The 18,987-nt window shown below is 36.4% G+C and overlaps 1 protein-coding gene across 1 annotated transcript in view; it reads right to left on the bottom strand.

Annotated features, from left to right (window-relative positions):
• LOC122791488 (NADH-cytochrome b5 reductase 2-like) overlaps positions 1-17,456 on the bottom strand; it is a 289,138-nt gene extending 271,682 nt beyond the window's left edge. Inside the window, exon 1 of the mRNA XM_044059231.1 lies at positions 17,132-17,456. Within this exon, the coding sequence (XP_043915166.1) occupies positions 17,132-17,146 (15 nt within the window). The 5' untranslated portion in view covers positions 17,147-17,456. The remainder of the gene's footprint in view (positions 1-17,131) is intronic.
• Between the last annotated feature and the right edge of the window lie 1,531 nt (positions 17,457-18,987).

Here is an 18,987-nt window from a genome sequence, read left to right as displayed (position 1 = left end):
AAAGAGGGGATGTCAAGGTGTACCTGAAAAGAGTATTATTTCCGTTGCAGACATTTTACATTTCCAATCTTCTTCCACATACTACTTCTGTAATGGGTATCGCTTATGGTTTTATTGAATCTGTGGCATTCAAACTGAATTTAGAAAAATGCAGTTATGTCTGCTGATGGCATTCTTCCAGCTTTGGCTATCCAGTGAAAGTCTGAAGCTTGTATGCGAGTATTTTAAAAACATGGAAATTAAATATATATAGTCATGGTTCTTTTCTAGTAAGCAATTTAAAAACATTCGGCATAAAACTGAAGAACATGCAGCAAGGTGAACAACTTATTTTCCAGAAATCTGTTTTGGTAATCACTATTTTGCAGAAATCTATTAGTAAAATCAGTATCTTCCTCAATGGTTTTACATTCCTAACAAACAATCTACTATGTAAAATTCCAAATTCAGACTTTTAGAGTATTCATGACACTTTCATAAATTTGTCTGGGACTGAAAAAATAAATAAATAAAATATGATAAACTCTCTGTCTTAAACAGGTAGCAAGACTAAAAATACATAACTTGTAATTTTATTTCATAAAAATAAATGACAATTATCTACACTGACTTGGACACTGGGCTTCTAAGTGGATGAGGGTATTACCAAATGCTGTTACATAATTTAAGACAAACCTTATTTCTTTATTTTTAGTTTAAACAGAAAAATACACTGATCCTTGGCTGAAATACTGTACAGTCTTACAAAGGCATCTGAGTTGCAGTTAACTAGCACCAAGCTATTTAGCTCATTGCTTAATTCTAAACCAATCACTGAAATCTAAACTTTTTAATAAATACTAAATGCTTTAACCTTTCAACTCTGAATTTATGAAAGATAATATATCATGTGACATAAATGGAGAGGATCATAACCTACTGGTATCCATTCAGCAGTGTGATAATAAGTACTCAATAAAACATACTTGGCCAAAGTCTGCATTCACAGAATGAGGTATGTGTTGTCTGAATTTGCCCTTATCTTGAAGTGTACTGACCTCAGAGCTCATTATATTAAATCTGACAATACAGAGGGCAAAACACCCAGCATGAGCTATGGAGGGGAGACTGCCCCCACGGAAAAAATATACTTTAAAACTCTGTCACCATTCCTGAGTAACTGGTATCCACCGGACTGCAATGAAAGCATAACTTAACATGGAGCCATATCTTAGTATAGTCAAGGCACACTACTTGTATTATAGTAGTCCATTTTGTAATTCGTAGCAAACTCAGTAATACCTTTGGCAGTGTATGGCTTTCTGAGACCTCGCTGTAATGACACGTGCAAAAGTGTATGGAACACTGCTACCTTCACTTTCTGGACTCCACCCTATTTTTAGCATACAATTTAGGTCCATAATTTAAAATATTTTACTTGGGGCTATAAAGTACACAGGCAATTTTCTAGGACTTGAGCAATCCAGAAGTCAAACAAACAACAGTACACATAAACTAATGAAAAAGCGAAGCTGGAACACAATAAGAGCAGAGCTTCTAAATCCAAACGTATATTTATTGCACCAAATAAAAAGTAAGCGCTTTCGGCAGAATACAATATCCCGCCTTCAGATGAAGTAAACAGCCAACTATATAAGATTATCATTTAAAAATGACCAATGATGTTCAAGTGCATTTGTTACTTATCAAATACCTTGACAACCTTAAAGGTATTATTTAAAATAATGTTAAAGTTATTGTTTTCATGAAATAAAAACACAGAAAACCATCACTCAAAGTAAGTCCTGTGAATATAACCAGTAAAAAAATATATAAATAATTCCTCCCTAACCAAAAGAAATTAACATTTTTGAATATATTAAAGGAAGGCCATCATTCTAAAAAATACTAGGAAAAATTCCTTGAACTAAAACATTGCGCTGAATAATTATGTTATCTTTAGCGTTAATTACATAATAGCGAGACCCTAAATATTTTAAAATCACGTCTCGCTATATGAAAATACATAATTCTGTAAAAGCTTAGAAGAATGCATTCTGAACATTACACGAAATAGTAATGCTGTTATTAGCGTTGAATAAATAATGACAAAACCCTAGATGTTTTAAGATCCCGTCACATTGCACATAAGTAAAGAAGCCTGTGCAGGCCTAGAAAAATGATTTTCGAACCAATCAAAAACTTTCTGATATTATGTATAATCATGCAAGCATGTTTACAAAAAACTTAAAACATTCTCACCCATTATAAAAATTCATTTGAACGACAAAAAACATGTTAATACCATGTTTAGTCTATAAAAATACGTTCAATAGAAAATATACATAAGAATATACGCCCACACAAAAATTAATACATCATTTCAGGATGAAAATAACCTATTAAGGGAAAGCCATTTCAAAACACATTTTATGGATATGGCATCATTCAAACCTGGAAAGGTATGTGCTCTTGTGCGAATCTGCCAGAATAATTCATCCATTTCGAGCTGGGTTTGCCATGGACCTCCTCTTACATCTATCTCCCTCTTATGTAAGATGGTAAAACTAAAATTATGCCCTTCGCATTCCATTATATGTCTAGCTAAAGCATTAATAAGATCTTTCTTGTTAATAGCATACTGATGTTCATATATTCTAGCTTTTAATTTACGTTCGGTTTTACCGATATAGAATGCTTTACAATAATTACACAGTGCTGCATATGTGACAATTTTAGTGTCACAATTGTAATGATTGTTCACTTTATAGTTCTTGTTGTTAATAGAAAAATGGTTGCCTACTTTTATATGCTTGCATTGGGTACAAGAACCACATTTAAACATACCATGTGGTCTATTAGTATGCACCTTTTTCTTAGTCTTTTCCAATAAGCATTTTAAGTTTTCACCCCTCCTATATGTAATCTTAGGGGAATCATCCAAGAGGCTCATTAAGTTGCGGTCGTTTTTTATTATATCCCAATTTTTATTAATAACCTCTTTGATTTTTTGGGAATCTAGTGAAAAGGTGTATAAAAAGCTGGTATAAAACTTGGTACTCTCAACCACAGCTGTTCTATGTTTGACGCTGATAATAACACCTTCATCGTCAGATTGCGCCAAACTTAGATTATTCAGTCCACCTAGTAGAGCGATAAAATGACCTTCTTCACGTTTACGTGATACCTCTCTGATAATAGTTGAAATCATGGTAGTTGGATATCCTCTAGCCAGAAACATGTTTCTAAGTCTAGTACATTCGGCCTCATAATCATGAAAATCAGTGACCATTCGTGCCGCCCGTACTATCTGGCCCTTAATCACTGCTTTTTTCTGGTGATAAGGATGGTTACTAGAAAAATGCAGCATAGAATTAGAATATGTCGGTTTCCTATAAATCGAACTTTTATATTTGTTGTTTATTCTATCATTAACCAAGAGAATATCCAAATAATTAATTTCTTTATCCCCTATATTATAAGTAAATTGTAAAAAATCGGTAATTCTGGAAATCCTTTCAACAAATAAAGGAATTAAGTCCTTGTTGCCATGCCACATGCAAAATATGTCATCCTGGTACCTAGTGTACCAGGTGACATACTTTTGAAACCATTCATCTTTAAAGAGAAATTCAGTCTCCCAATATGCCATTACAGCATTTGCAAATGTACCTCCACAGGGGGAGCCCATGGCTATCCCAGATGTCTGCAAGTAAAAATTATCCTCAAACATAAAAAAATTATTAGTTAATACTAATTCTAATAATGTCTCGATGAGATAGATGATGTCATCCTTGATCTTTTTAGTGAGCATAAACTCCCTCACCCAATGGAGACCTATAGTTTTTGGTATAGCTGTATATAAGTCTTTGACATCAATAGTAAAAAAAATCACATCTGGGGAATACCTTTGTTTGCTTATGTTCTCTAGAAAGGTCCAAGAATATTTACAGATTTGTATTTCACTATCAATAAGAGGTTTCATAATATAATCGATGTATTTAGCGCGAGCATAGGTCTAAATGGAGGTGTATGGAGTCTCTTATGTAATTTAGGAGACCCAAAAAATGCTGGAATTCTAGGTGCAGCCATAATCAAATAATTATGAGCATCCGTATCTATGAATCCTTCTATATATAAATCATACAAGATGTTATTAATCTTTCTATATGCCCCATGTATTTCATTTATAGAGACCGACTTATAGGCTGGACTATTAAGATGCTCTAACATATAGTCAACATATGTGCAATTGTCCATAAATACTAGGCCGCCACCTTTGTCAGGCTTCATTACTCTGACACCGCAATCTTTTAATAACTGAATAAAATCCCATTCTAGTGTAGTGATATTACCTATTTGACCGTGGCCATGATTTTTATAAGTCACTTGATTCTTAATTGCCCATAAGTCCATGGTACATATTTTTTCAAAAACACCAAGTATAGGATGGAGTGGTGGGTTATATGAGCTAGACACCTTTAAAACTTTAATTGTACCAGTGTCATTGCCCATTAACCAATTCAAATTAAGTTTACGTACGAAGACTTTCAAGTCTATTATAGTTTTGACAATATCCATATGACGTCCGGGGACAAAGGATAGATCTTTTGCCAAGAAGTCCACCATGTCTTGATGAATATCTAAAGAAGTGTAATTATAAATAATAAAGTCACACCTTGTACTCTTATATAATCTCGGTTCTATGCTGAAATCAAAAACGGTGTTCATCTCCTCCGTGCCCTCCTCCTGTTCCTCGAGTTGGTCTGTTGTCGAGGTTGATAACGATTGTTGGCTCTGGAGTTGTTGGCCGGGTGAAAATCCTGTTGATTCTGATTATTTGGTAGTTCAGGGCGATGGGTCATATTATTATCAGTCTCTAGTTGATTATTGTTATTGTTTTGACCACCTACTGACCCATTCCCATGATTAAGTGTATTGTTATTGTTTAACCTTGGACTTCTCCTCAAACCTTGTCTTTGCTCACTGGTTCCATTAGATATATTATTAGAACCTACTTGGTTGAACTGCACGTTAAATGCCCCATCATTCGTACTCTCTCTGTGTACTATTTGTACTTTTGAAGGAAGGCGAGGGTACGCACATTTGTTAGCGTAATCTTTAAGATCACGGGTTAGCTTCTTTTTCTTGGTGAATGAGAGTTTACTCATTGTGGCATTAATGCTAGAATAAATTCTGCAGTACTCATATTTGTACCGCAGAAATTCTACGTCCACCTTAATTTCACCCTCCAATGTCTCCAATTCAGTTTTCAAACCTGCAATGTCTTTAGAATAAAATACAATCAACGCTTGTAAGAACTCTTTCCCCTGTCTGTCAAATAGTTCTATAAGTTCTTGGTAAAAAGGAAAATCGTCCGTCAAGCCAGTGGGAAAACGCCACTGGCATAAACCCTTAGGAATTATTTTGTTCTTGATGCATTCCTCTAAATAAGACACCTCTAGCTGGAGCTTTTTACATTTATACAGTTTGGTGTCAAATAAGTCTATTCTGTTATCCAAAGTTCTACTGTCATTTTCGTTTTGATTAGTTAAAATCATGTTGGGATTCAAGTCTTGACCAAAAAAGTTTGTTTTATCTAAAAAATTACCCATTACTGGTATGCCGTCATTAATAACGACATTGTTGTCACAAACACGAGTTAAAGAACCAGAAAGGTTATTACCTCTTTGTAAACAAACCGCAGATACAGGAACTGGACAAACTGGTTCAGAAGAAGCAGCGACTTGAATGGATTGACTCCCTGGTATAGTGTCCCCGTTCCTGTTCTGTAATACAGGCTGACTGTTAGGCAAGGAATTACATGTTGCTCCTGCATAAGTACTCTGACTACCAGGTGACACAATTCCAGAGCGCAAATGCAGTCCAGGTAATGCTTCCACCTTCTGCGTAAGCGCATCCACCCTGCCTAGCAGGACTTACAGCCTGTATTACAGAACAGGAACGGGGACACTATACCAGGGAGTCAATCCATTCAAGTCGCTGCTTCTTCTGAACCAGTTTGTCCAGTTCCTGTATCTGCGGTTTGTTTACAAAGAGGTAATAACCTTTCTGGTTCTTTAACTCGTGTTTGTGACAACAATGTCGTTATTAATGACGGCATACCAGTAATGGGTAATTTTTTAGATAAAACAAACTTTTTTGGTCAAGACTTGAATCCCAACATGATTTTAACTAATCAAAACGAAAATGACAGTAGAACTTTGGCTAACAGAATAGACTTATTTGACACCAAACTGTATAAATGTAAAAAGCTCCAGCTAGAGGTGTCTTATTTAGAGGAATGCATCAAGAACAAAATAATTCCTAAGGGTTTATGCCAGTGGCGTTTTCCCACTGGCTTGACGGACGATTCTCCTTTTTACCAAGAACTTATAGAACTATTTGACAGACAGGGGAAAGAGTTCTTACAAGCGTTGATTGTATTTTATTCTAAAGACATTGCAAGTTTGAAAACTGAATTGGAGACATTGGAGGGTGAAATTAAGGTGGACGTAGAATTTCTGCGGTACAAATATGAGTACTGCAGATTTTATTCTAGCATTGATGCCACAATGAGTAAACTCCCATTCACCAAGAAAAAGAAGCTAACCCGTGATCTTAAAGATTACGCTAACAAATGTGCCTACCCTCGCCTTCCTTCAAAAGTACAAATAGTACACAGAGAGAGTACGAATGATGGGGCATTTAACGCGCAGTTCAACCAAGTAGGTTCTAATAATATATCTAATGGAACCAGTGAGCAAAGACAAGGTTTGAGGAGAAGTCCAAGGTTAAACAATAACAATACACTTAATCATGGGAATGGGTCAGTAGGTGGTCAAAACAATAACAATAATCAACTAGAGACTGATAATAATATGACCCATCGCCCTGAACTACCAAATAATCAGAATCAACAGGATTTTCACCCGGCCAACAACTCCAGAGCCAACAATCGTTATCAACCTCGACAACAAACCAACTCGGGGAACAGGAGGAGGGCACGGAGGAGATGAACACCGTTTTTGATTTCGGCATAGAACCGAGATTATATAAGAGTACAAGGGGTGACTTTATTATTTATAATTACACTTCTTTAGATATTCATCAAGACATGGTGGACTTCTTGGCAAAAGATCTATCCTTTGTCCCCGGACGTCATATGGATATTGTCAAAACTATAATAGACTTGAAAGTCTTCATACGTAAACTTAATTTGAATTGGTTAATGGGCAATGACACTGGTACAATTAAAGTTTTAAAGGTGTCTAGCTCATATAACCCACCACTCCATCCTATACTTGGTGTTTTTGAAAAAATATGTACCATGGACTTATGGGCAATTAAGAATCAAGTGACTTATAAAAATCATGGCCACGGTCAAATAGGTAATATCACTACACTAGAATGGGATTTTATTCAGTTATTAAAAGATTGCGGTGTCAGAGTAATGAAGCCTGACAAAGGTGGCGGCCTAGTATTTATGGACAATTGCACATATGTTGATTATATGTTAGAGCATCTTAATAGTCCAGCCTATAAGCCGGTCTCTATAAATGAAATACATGGGGCATATAGAAAGATTAATAACATCTTGAATGATTTATATATAGAAGGATTCATAGATACGGATGCTCATAATTATTTGATTATGGCTGCACCTAGAATTCCAGCATTTTTTGGGTCTCCTAAATTACCTAAGAGACTCCATACACCTCCATTTAGACCTATTATAGATGGTAGAGGGTCCATTACCTATGCTTGCGCTAAATACATCGATTATATTATGAAACCTCTTACTGATAGTGAAATACAAATCTGTAAAGATTCTTGGACCTTTCTAGAGATCATAAGCAAACAAAGGTATTCCCCAGATGTGATTTTTTTGACTACTGATGTCAAAGACTTATATACAGCTATACCTCAAACTATAGGTCTCAATTGGGTGAGGGAGTTTATGCTCACTAAAAAGATCAAGGATGACATCATCTATCTCATTGAGACATTATTAGAATTAGTATTAACTAATAATTTTTTTATGTTTGAGGATAATTTTTACTTGCAGACATCTGGGATAGCCATGGGCTCCCCCTGTGGAGGTACATTTGCAAATGCTGTAATGGCATATTGGGAGACTGAATTTCTCTTTAAAGATGAATGGTTTCAAAAGTATGTCACCTGGTACCAGGATGACATATTTTGCATGTGGCATGGCAACAAGGACTTAATTCCTTTATTTGTTGAAAGGATTTCCAGAATTACCGATTTTTTACAATTTACTTATAATATAGGGGAAAAAGAAATTAATTATTTGGATATTCTCTTGGTAAATGATAGAATAAACAACAAATATAAAAGTTCGATTTATAGGAAACTGACATATTCTAATTCTATGCTGCATTTTTCTAGTAACCATCCTTATCACCAGAAAAAAGCAGTGATTAAGGGCCAGATAGTACGGGCGGCACGAACGGCATGAATGGTCACTGATTTTCATGATTATGAGGCCGAATGTACTAGACTTAGAAACATGTTTCTGGCTAGAGGATATCCAACTACCATGATTTCAACTATTATCAGAGAGGTATCACGTAAACATGAAGAAGGTCATTTTATCGCTCTACTAGTCGGACTGAATAATCTAAGTTTGGCGCAATCTGACGATGAAGGTGTTATTATCAGCGTCAAACATAGAACAGCTGTGGTTGAGAGTACCAAGTTTTATACCAGCTTTTTATACACCTTTTCACTAGATTCCCAAAAAATCAAAGAGGTTATTAATAAAAATTGGGATATAATAAAATTTAATGAGCCTCTTGGGTGATTCCCCTAAGATTACATATAGGAGGGGTGAAAACTTAAAATGCTTATTGGAAAAGACTAAGAAAAAGGTGCATACTAATAGACCACATGGTATGTTTAAATGTGGTTCTTGTGCCCAATGCAAGCATATAAAAGTAGGCAACCATTTTTCTATTAACAACAAGAACTATAAAGTGAACAATCATTACAATTGTGACACTAAAGTTGTCACATATGCAGCACTGTGTAATTATTGTAAAGCATTCTATATCGGTAAAACCGAACGTAAATTAAAAGCTAGAATATATGAACATCAGTATGCTATTAACAAGAAAGATCTTAATAATGCTTTAGCTAGACATATAATGGAATGCGAAGGGCATAATTTTAGTTTTACCATCTTACATAAGAGGGAGATAGATGTAAGAGGAGGTCCATGGCAAATCCAGCTCGAAATGGATGAATTATTCTGGCAGATTCGCACAAGAGCACATACCTTTCCAGGTTTGAATGATGCCATATCCATAAAATGTGTTTTGAAATGGCTTTCCCTTAATAGGTAATTTTCATCCTGAAATTATGTATTAATTTTTGTGTGGGCGTATATTCTTATGTATATTTTCTATTGAACGTATTTTTATAGACTAAACATGGTATTAACATGTTTTTTGTCGTTCAAATGAATTTTTATAATGGGTGAGAATGTTTTAAGTTTTTTGTAAACATGCTTGCATGATTATACATAATATCAGAAAGTTTTTGATTGGTTCATCATTTTCTAGGCCTGCACAGGCTTCTTTACTTATGTGCAATGTGACGGGATCTTAAAACATCTAGGGTTTTGTCATTAATTATTCAACGCTAATAACCGCATTACTATTTTGTGTAATGTTCAGAATGCATTCTTCTAAGCTTTTACAGAATTCTGTATTTTCATATAGCGAGACGTGATTTTAAAATATTTAGGGTCTCACTATTATGTAATTAATGCTAAAGATAACATAATTATTCAGTGCAATGTTTTAGTTCAAGGAATTTTTCCTAGTATTTTTTAGAATGATGGTCTTCCTTTAATATATTCAAAAATGTTAATTTGTTTTGGTTAGGGAGGAATTATTTATATATATTTTTTACTGGTCATATTCACAGGACTTACTTTGAGTGATGGTTTTCTGTGTTTTTACTTCATGAAAACAATAACTTTAACATTATTTTAAATAATACCTTTAAGGTTGTCAAGGTATTTGATAAGTAACAAATGCACTTGAACATCATTGGTCATTTTTAAATGATAATCTTATATAGTTGACTGTTTACTTCATCTTGCTGTTTGTCTGATGAAGGCGGGATATTGTATTTTGCCGAAAGCACTTACTTTTTATTTGGTGCAATAAATATACGTTTGGATTTAGAAGCTCTGCTCTTATTGTGTTCCAGCTTCGCTTTTTCATTAGTTTAAGTGGTTCGTGGTTTGGATTTGTGTTGTCGTAAACAACAGTACACAAACAATCTCTGATTGGAAAGAGTTTCATTTTTGGGGGGGAAGGGAAGTTAATCCTGTGTAACCGGCCTTGAATCCTTCGACTTCCAAGGTCGATGGGAAAGCAGAAGGTATTAAACACTTGTGTTAAAAGGGAACAGATTCAAACACTAATGCCAAACCCTTCTCCTTCTTTCAGCTTTTTCCCGGTTAGGGATCACCACAGCGGATCATCTGTCCGCACATGATTGGCAGTGGAGTTTTATGGTGTTGAGTTGCCAGGTTGGCACCCAACCTTCCACAGAAGGCACACACTCACACCTAGGGCCAATTTAGAGTGTCCAATCCACCTATTGCATGTCTTTGTGAAGTGGGAGGAAACCGGAGCACCCCGAGAAAACCCACGCGACCACAGGGAGAACATGCAGACTCCACACAGAAGGCACCTCAGCTGAGAATCGAACCAGAGAACCTCTTGCTGTGAGGTGGCAAGGCTAACCGCTGTACCACCATGGCCGCCCACAAATGCCAAACCCTGTCAGGTACTATTTCTACTGTACAACTAGAAAACTTTGAAAGTTATGCTCCTTTTCAGTTTGCCTAGTAATTATGTTACTTGGAAGAGAGACGTTTTGGAAAGTTGTGTTTAGGTTTTGCATCTTGCATTTTGTTTGCAAAAAACATGATTTTGTAAAGGAAAATGAAGCATACTTCTCAACTGTGCAGATTTTTACAGAAAGTCTGGATTTTTGTCTCCTACTTTTGGACTGTTCCTCATAAAATTTGAGGTTTTCTGGCAAATCAGTGAGGACTGAAGTCACTAAATAATTAAACAAATTTGTGTTTCAGATTTTATATCCTTCATAAAATGTAGTCTAACACAAGACATGTTAGTTTGACAACTCTCTAAGTTGGTAGCAGCAATATTTAAAATCTGTCCCTATTTTGTGGCCTTTGTCCCTTCATCATTTTACGGTGTGTCCAGACGTCTAGCATTATCAGGTTGAGAGGCAAGAAAGCAAATGTTATTACTTTACTTATTTATTTATGTATTGTCAAGAATATTATTTCAAGAACTTATCTGAGGAAAGCCCTAACTTTTGACAAGGCCTGTCTTGTACTTTGGCTTTGAAGGTGTCAGCAGAAGTAATATGGAAATAACATCTCTCCTGGAGTAGTCAGTAAGGGCTTCTGACTGGCTGCTTCATTTACATGGGTTTCTGGAAACCTAGACACTTTTTCAGCTAAACAGTTGTTATAATTATAAGCAAAATATTATTTTATTTTCCCTGTTTAAATATTACATAACAAATGGGATTACATATGGGATTATTTATTTTCATTGATGATGGCAGGCATGTCATAAGGAACATTAAAACAACTTAAGTTATTAAATAAATTAAATAAATAGGCGTAGTCTTTAATGAATGTCTTTCATTCTCTAGAGTCAAACTGCAATGGGAATTCAACAAATCTTGTCTGCAGTCAAGTGTTTCATTTCCCTTTTTATCTATATGTCTGCTAAACTATTTTCATTCAATTTCTGTCACTGTTATTTTATCTCTTAGTATATATTACTACAATCCATTATGCTAATGACTGGTGCCATTGCTATTTTCAAAATTAAGTCTATACATGTATGCTCATCTGTATGTATCAAGTCTATCTATCTATCTATATATCTCTATCTATCTGTTTATATATATGTTTGTATCTACATGATATGCTCTAAGTTAATTTACCCCTACGTGTGGTGGTAACTTGAAATGAAGTAGTGCAAGCAGATGGGCATACACCATAAAATGCTCTGTGTAATTTACAAGTTACACATTGAGATACAGTCAAAAACACGCAGCCAAGTCATTTAAACTGTTGTATATAGTCAAGAGATGTATGCTCAGTTACACATTACTCTTATCTAGGCGTCTTTGTTGTGTTGCCATAAAATATTAAATCAAAATTAGATTTAATATCAGCTTGTGTAAATGCTGTACAAACTACATTCACTCATAAGACTAAATGGATCATCTATCCCCGTATCTGTAAATATGTTTGCTCATTACTTATATGATCCTTTTCACCCAAGCTGTGGCTGCAAATGGTCCATTCAGATCAGTGCATTACCCTAGTAAAAAAGTATAAATAAATAAATAAATGTTTGTTTGTGTCTTTTGGCTTTTCCCGGTTAGAGGTCGCCACAGCGGCACTCAGGTCTGCTAATGACTGGCAGTAAATTTTTACGTACTGGCTTGTCGGGCCTAACGCACAACCTTCAACGAAGGAACGCCCCATTCACGCATGTCGCTACACAGAAAACGCTCTGAGAATCGAACAGGCAACGTCTAACTGTGAGATGACAACGCTACCACAGCACCACCACCGCAGCCAAGTATAAATAAATAAATAATACAGTCATATTAGCATTTTTCTCAATAAGTGTAGTCTTTCTGCCTTGCTATCTTTGAGACACACGAAAAATGACTAAAAAAAATCCAAATACTTTAAAGTACATTTTGAATGATCGTGTGGTTTACCTCTAAGACAAGACTGTTAATTGACATTTGATGCAGTGCCACAGTTAATGGCACTACAATATTATAAAATAATGCTAATATGCTGCCAACTAATGGATAAATATGGCTGTTAAGTATTGTGCTAAATTACTGATGCATTGTGGAAGTAATCCTCCTCAAAGTGTCTTCCTATATACTTACACATTACTAGTTAACTTAGAATGCAAATAAATAGTTTATTGTTATTACAAACTGGACTATAATAATCTTTCACTGTCCTTCTAAACAGCTGTATTTAAGAAATAAATAATTTATGCATTGGACATTTATATTACAAATCTGTTTGTTTACAGTACATGTAAAATCATACAAAATATAAGCAGTCAAAGTGACCCTCCCCAACCAACCAGAGTACTGCTTTTGGAAATCATTATAAATATGTGAGTTATTGTAATATAGCAGTCTAATCGATTATGTATTGTAAGATGCTCTGTTTATGTAAAATACTCTGATATCTGAGTTCTGTACTATTCTCATGTTACAGAATCTTTCAGCAGTGATAACAGATCACAAAACTCATGTATCAGGGGAATACAACCACAATAGATCACAGAAGATCACAAAACGTATGTGTCAGGGGAATACAACCATAACAGATTGCAGAAGATCACAAAGCTCATGTATCAGGGGAATACAACCATAACAGATCACAGAAGATCACAAAACTTGTGTGCCAGGAAAAAACAATAATCTGCATCCACACTGCTGCCTTCCATTCAATAAAAATGTGTCATGACCTGCATGTCCACAAGGCAGGCAAAAGCCATCTATAGAGGACACTACCAAGTGACCTTTTGAGAAACAAGTGTCTCAAATACTCAACCATCTGTCAACCACAAAGCAGAGACCCATGGTCATAAAGGACATCTAACAAAGAATAAAGTGAATAGTAGATAACCACACCTACAACAGCTTCTTCAATCAACTGTGGACAGAAATCTAAAAATATCTTGTCAGTTACCATATGCATACAAGCCACAAATCAGAACAAGGGGGATTCATAATTATGTACACACAAGACTTTTGCACAAAAGATACAAGGCTTATCTCTGTACGCTCCTTATTTGGATAGTTGAAAGCCTACAATCTAATCAAAAAAAGTTCAAAATCATTCCCTGATTGAATGTGACAAAATTAGCCCTAACTGGACAATCAAAGTATCCCAATGCAATTCTCACAGAGTCAAAAACCTTCTCAGATAGGAATTTACTGAATTACCTTTGACTAAGATTACATCAGTGTAATTTAATTACCATTTGACCATTAGGGTAACTTTATATCACACTGACCACTCATATTTTGACAATACTGCCAGCTATTTGTACGTGATCATCTATTTGTTCAATACTTATTTTTATTTAATTTTATTTGTTTTCCAGGGTAGAGCACTGATCTCTATGGACCTTCTTCAGACTCAGCCTGGAAGGGGGTATCTGGTTAAATAACTAGCTCACAGTCAGTTCACTTTCAATGTCATAGTGTTTGTTTAGTGTTAAAAGGTTATGAATTTATACGTAATGGACTAAGGTTTAATTTGACTGATGTCTGAATTGTTACTTCATCTTATATATCTTGGTCAACTCCATCACTTCACAGTTCACTGTGATCAAGTTGCCAGATGTTCAAGTCCCAGAGTCACTAGATGACAAAGTCAAAAAACTTTAGCATCTTTTCCATATGAAATCACTGCTGGTGTGGTTCCTATGTGTGTATTTGTCACCAGATATTCCTTCCTTCCTTTTGGGGAGATGTCTCACTTCATCATGCTTGTGCATCTATGGAGTGGATATATATTTTCAGGTTTGGGGGCGGGGGATTACTCCACCCTCCCTCCCATGAGCAATGCACAGGGGCAAATCCTTTTGGTCTTTTCAAAAATTTGTGTTGCACAATGTGGTTTCTAGGCACCTTATGACTTGGCATTTCATAGGGGAACTGTATCATTCTCTTTGTCAGCTACATTACGTTTAACAAGTACATTAACAATGCAACATTCATTGCACTGATTTAATCAGAGAATTGTATTTTCCAATAAGAATTTTCCATTTGTTACATCTCATAAATTGCAGTTTACTGGTGATTACTGCTGTCTATAAATAAATTACCTGCTCCTTTTAAGTTAGTTGCTGGTCTCTTTTTATTATTAAACAGTTTATTATCATTAACAGACAAACTTTATTAACTTTTACTTGCCATCAACAAATTACGTATTAAGGTCATAACCTGAGTTCAGTTACTTACTTTGGTGAGCTACTACATTGTTTCACAGCTTTCTCAGGCTTCTCATGATCAAATTGCTAATCCCTCGAGTTTCCTTTTCATTTGCCTGTGGTTCCTGCAAAACTGCATGCTAAACAGATTGACGCCCATATCACCTCTTTACATATACATTAACACCTGTATCCTGACATTTTAAGGTATGGCTCCCTTAAACAAGTGACTTACCAGTTAACAGGTATCACAAGAAATGGTAAGGTAAAAGTAAGAAAATGACATTAAGATTGTTAATCTAGGATTTTCTGAAGTTGAGATATTAATCACTGATTGTTAAATATTATTCCTGTTTTCACTGTAAAATTCATATTTTCATAACTAAGAGAGATACAGTGTTATTGAGAGTCATGGCATGAAATAGAAAATGCATTGTCACTGCCCATGCAGATACAATACACTTGAGATGTTGATAGTTGTTTGCTAAAAGTTATGAAGCTGTGCAAAATTTCCATATTTACATTAGTACTTCCCAAATCAGTGACTTGCAAAGTCATGTATGACATCAATTGAAACCTCAGTTAATGTTGAAGAAAACTGTCATTAATATTTAGACCATAATTTGTACACCTTAAGAGACATTTACTTAAACTCACATAGTTAATTATATTACTATTAGCAACAGTAAATAGGTAGTGACTAGCCTTGTTGTCCAAGGGACCAGCTCAGATCCCAGATGTTCCCAAGCACTGTCCAAGTGATTTGTTTAAGGTTACACAGTAGGCAGATATGGGCAGAGGGAATCAAACCCTGTTCCACAGGAATACAGTTTATAGCCTTAACCTTCTGCAAATTACCTTCATAAACAAGTACACCGGCATGAATTTCTTGATGTCATGTGAAAGCTGAAGCCTCGCTGAACAAAACTGATTCGGCACAGTACGTACAGATACGTAAAACTGATTGTGAAACTTTTAAAGAAAAGTATAACTTTGAGTGCATTATACTGTAATGCATTATAACTATATTACTGCTTTACAAACTGTGAATGTACCGGGTATCATCACTCTAAATTAGATTTTTTTACTTATAACATTGACATTTCCACTTTAACATTTAAGAAACTTGCATTTGCTTGACTTACGATTTTTAACTTGATTTGGAATGTAAGGACGTATGCAAACTGCTAGAGGTGTGTGTGATATTCTGCAGCTCACTGGTGTTGAATTAAATTGATGTTTTGTCTTTACAATACTAAAGCATCACGTTGTAGTTCTACTACGATATTACACTATTGTGCAGATTATTTTTGCGCCTTATACCTAGGGTTACCACCTGTCCCTCTTTGCGAGGGAGGGACAGTCCCACTTTGGGCAGTTTTGTCCTGAGAAAAAATCTAAAAAATGGCAAATGTCCTGAGATTTTAAGGCAAAAAATATTTACCAAGTTGTCTTTAATAGTTGCATAAAACAGTTATTTTGTATCTGAAACACCTAAATATTATACAAAATAGCATAAGCAACTCATATGCTACAAGAATAAGCTTTTACTTGGACAAAAACAGTGAAGTTCTGTCGTTTGCACTTCCCTTGGGTATGTCCGTCCTGCAAAATTGCAAGTTTCTACAAAAAATGTCCCACTTTGGGCATTTGAAAAGGTGGCAACCCTACTTCTACCACCATTATAAGCAAACACTTTGCAAAAGGGACCATCAACAATTACAGATTGTATTCTGAGTTTTGGTTTCAGGCTCCTCCCATCGTCTGATACCAGCTCATCGGACGACTGCTGTGTGTAACACAGGGCTACATTCAAGGGCATTGTGAAAAAAGAAAATAACTTAAACGTACACCTACCGTTAGACTGGAATTATTTTTATCATGGCTTTCAAATGCGGTTTCTTAATTTTACACAAATGTAGACTTTGTTTCAGACTTTATTACAGTGTCTCCCGTTCATGCAAGTGTGTTGTATCTAACGTATCCAAATGTACTTTGTAATACCTATCATTAATCCATGGGATTTAGCTAAAAAGGCAAGTAGCGCTCGAAACAATAAGACTATTTTGCATGATTTTGCTTACCAAAAGATGCTCCATTTTGCAACAGACCACGAGCCCTTCGCTTGGCTATCTGCGCTCCGATCGTTGTTGAACTATGAACACGCTGAGCCTGAGCGAGACATCCAAGCGCGAGGGGCTCCCGCAGAGTAGCGAATAGAAACGAAGCCCTTGACAATCTGACTGTTGCAATAAATGCAGCAATTGAGACTTATCTGGTTGTTAAGGCAACGCTTGCAACAGTCCGATGTTCTTTGGACGACTTATCATAGTTCCCTTGGATTGCTAAGGCCAAACAAACTGGAGCCTACAGTGTACCTGGGTTTTAATTGTCCAGTTATTCACAAGCCTGGTGATCACCCTACTACGTCTTCTAAACGGGAGAAGGGGGCGAAGACAAGTGGCTCCATTGGAAGTTTTGCAGGGAGTGGGAAGCACTGTTTGTCTGATTTGATTGATTGCAGAGTTTAGTAGTCTAGTATAGTCCATTTTGTTAATTCCTAGCTTCTTCCCCCCTTCAGCCCCCTATAAAAACGCTTAAACGCGTGAAGCCGCGATTTTTGAGTTACCACTGTTGCACACAAGACAAGCGGCGGTTAAACAAGGTTAAACTATTTGGGCAGCATATCCTATAACTGAAAAGTTCATCTCTACTTGATTCCCAAGTAGACTATTCTCTATCTGTAAAGCCTAGCACTTACTCCTACAGTACTTGCACCTTGATAAAGCACTCTTATTATAGATAGTACCGAGTCCTTTGAAAGTCTCTTTATCTACTACTGTGTCCTGTCCAGCTAAACTGGTGAACCTGGGAATATTGAGGCAATGTTACAACTGCCTCATGTACACAGACAATCCTCTCCTTCTCCCACAAAACACAAATACATGCGAGAGATGCAACTATACGGCCAAACTGGAGGCTGAGCTCTCTCAACATAGGACTGGCAAGACCAGACAGGAGGAGAAGGTAACCACACACAATACATACCCAGTCACACATGGTACCATCACAACTTCAAATCATACACATACTCACACAAAGACATACTCGGAGGCTCTGATCAAAATTTACCAAAACAGCAGAGGCCACCAAAGCAGACACCCAAACAACTACCACCTCACGACCCAACACATGCAACACATAGACCACACAGTCAGAGTGTCAAACAGTCACAGCCCTTAAGGCCAAACAAAATGCCAGACACACTTGTCATTGGTGATTCCATAGTCAGACACACTGCACCAGACTGAGTAAAGAGAAGGTCACAGTAAGCTGCCTGTCAGGTGCTAGAAGCACTCAGGTCTCTCAACAGCAGGTAACTCAGTCATTGTCCACGCTGGTGTCAACGACCTGAGACGCACTTCCTTGGACTACATGAAAAGGGACATCGAGGAGCTCTCTGATTATGTAGCCCAGGCAGGTATGACCCTGACCTTGAGCAGTATCCTACCTTCACCTAGAATGATGCCACAATACAGTGATAAGATGATCAGCTTTAATAATTGGCTTAAATTCTGGTGTCATTCAAAATGTCTGTCTGCCTGGGATGACATGCTGGACAAGCCACGTTGCACCTGTCACCCTGGGCCCCGTGATATTGGCAAAGGCTCTTGCCACCCCCATAGTGCCTTTTTAGGCAAGGCTCAAATTCTAAACCTACCACCCTAGAACACCAAAAAAAAAAACTAAGGGTAATGCTGCTCAATGCCAGAAGTCTCAATCTCAAGATGCACGAGGCCCTTCCTTCAATATGGGAGACATCGATGTTCTGTGCTGTGACAGAAACCTGGTTCAAGCCTGAGGAGAGAGCACCCCTAACAGGTTTCACCTCACTCATATCATGCGGCCGCCCCAAAACGACAACACAAAAAAAAGGGGG

Source organism: Protopterus annectens, chromosome 17.part0 (assembly GCF_019279795.1).
Source record: "Protopterus annectens isolate FY-2018-M chromosome 17.part0, PAN1.0, whole genome shotgun sequence".
In the NCBI taxonomy this organism is placed as follows: Eukaryota; Metazoa; Chordata; order Ceratodontiformes; family Protopteridae; genus Protopterus; species Protopterus annectens.
The sequence above is the reverse complement of the archived record's forward strand: the minus strand, read 5'-3'. Positions and strand labels throughout refer to the sequence as shown.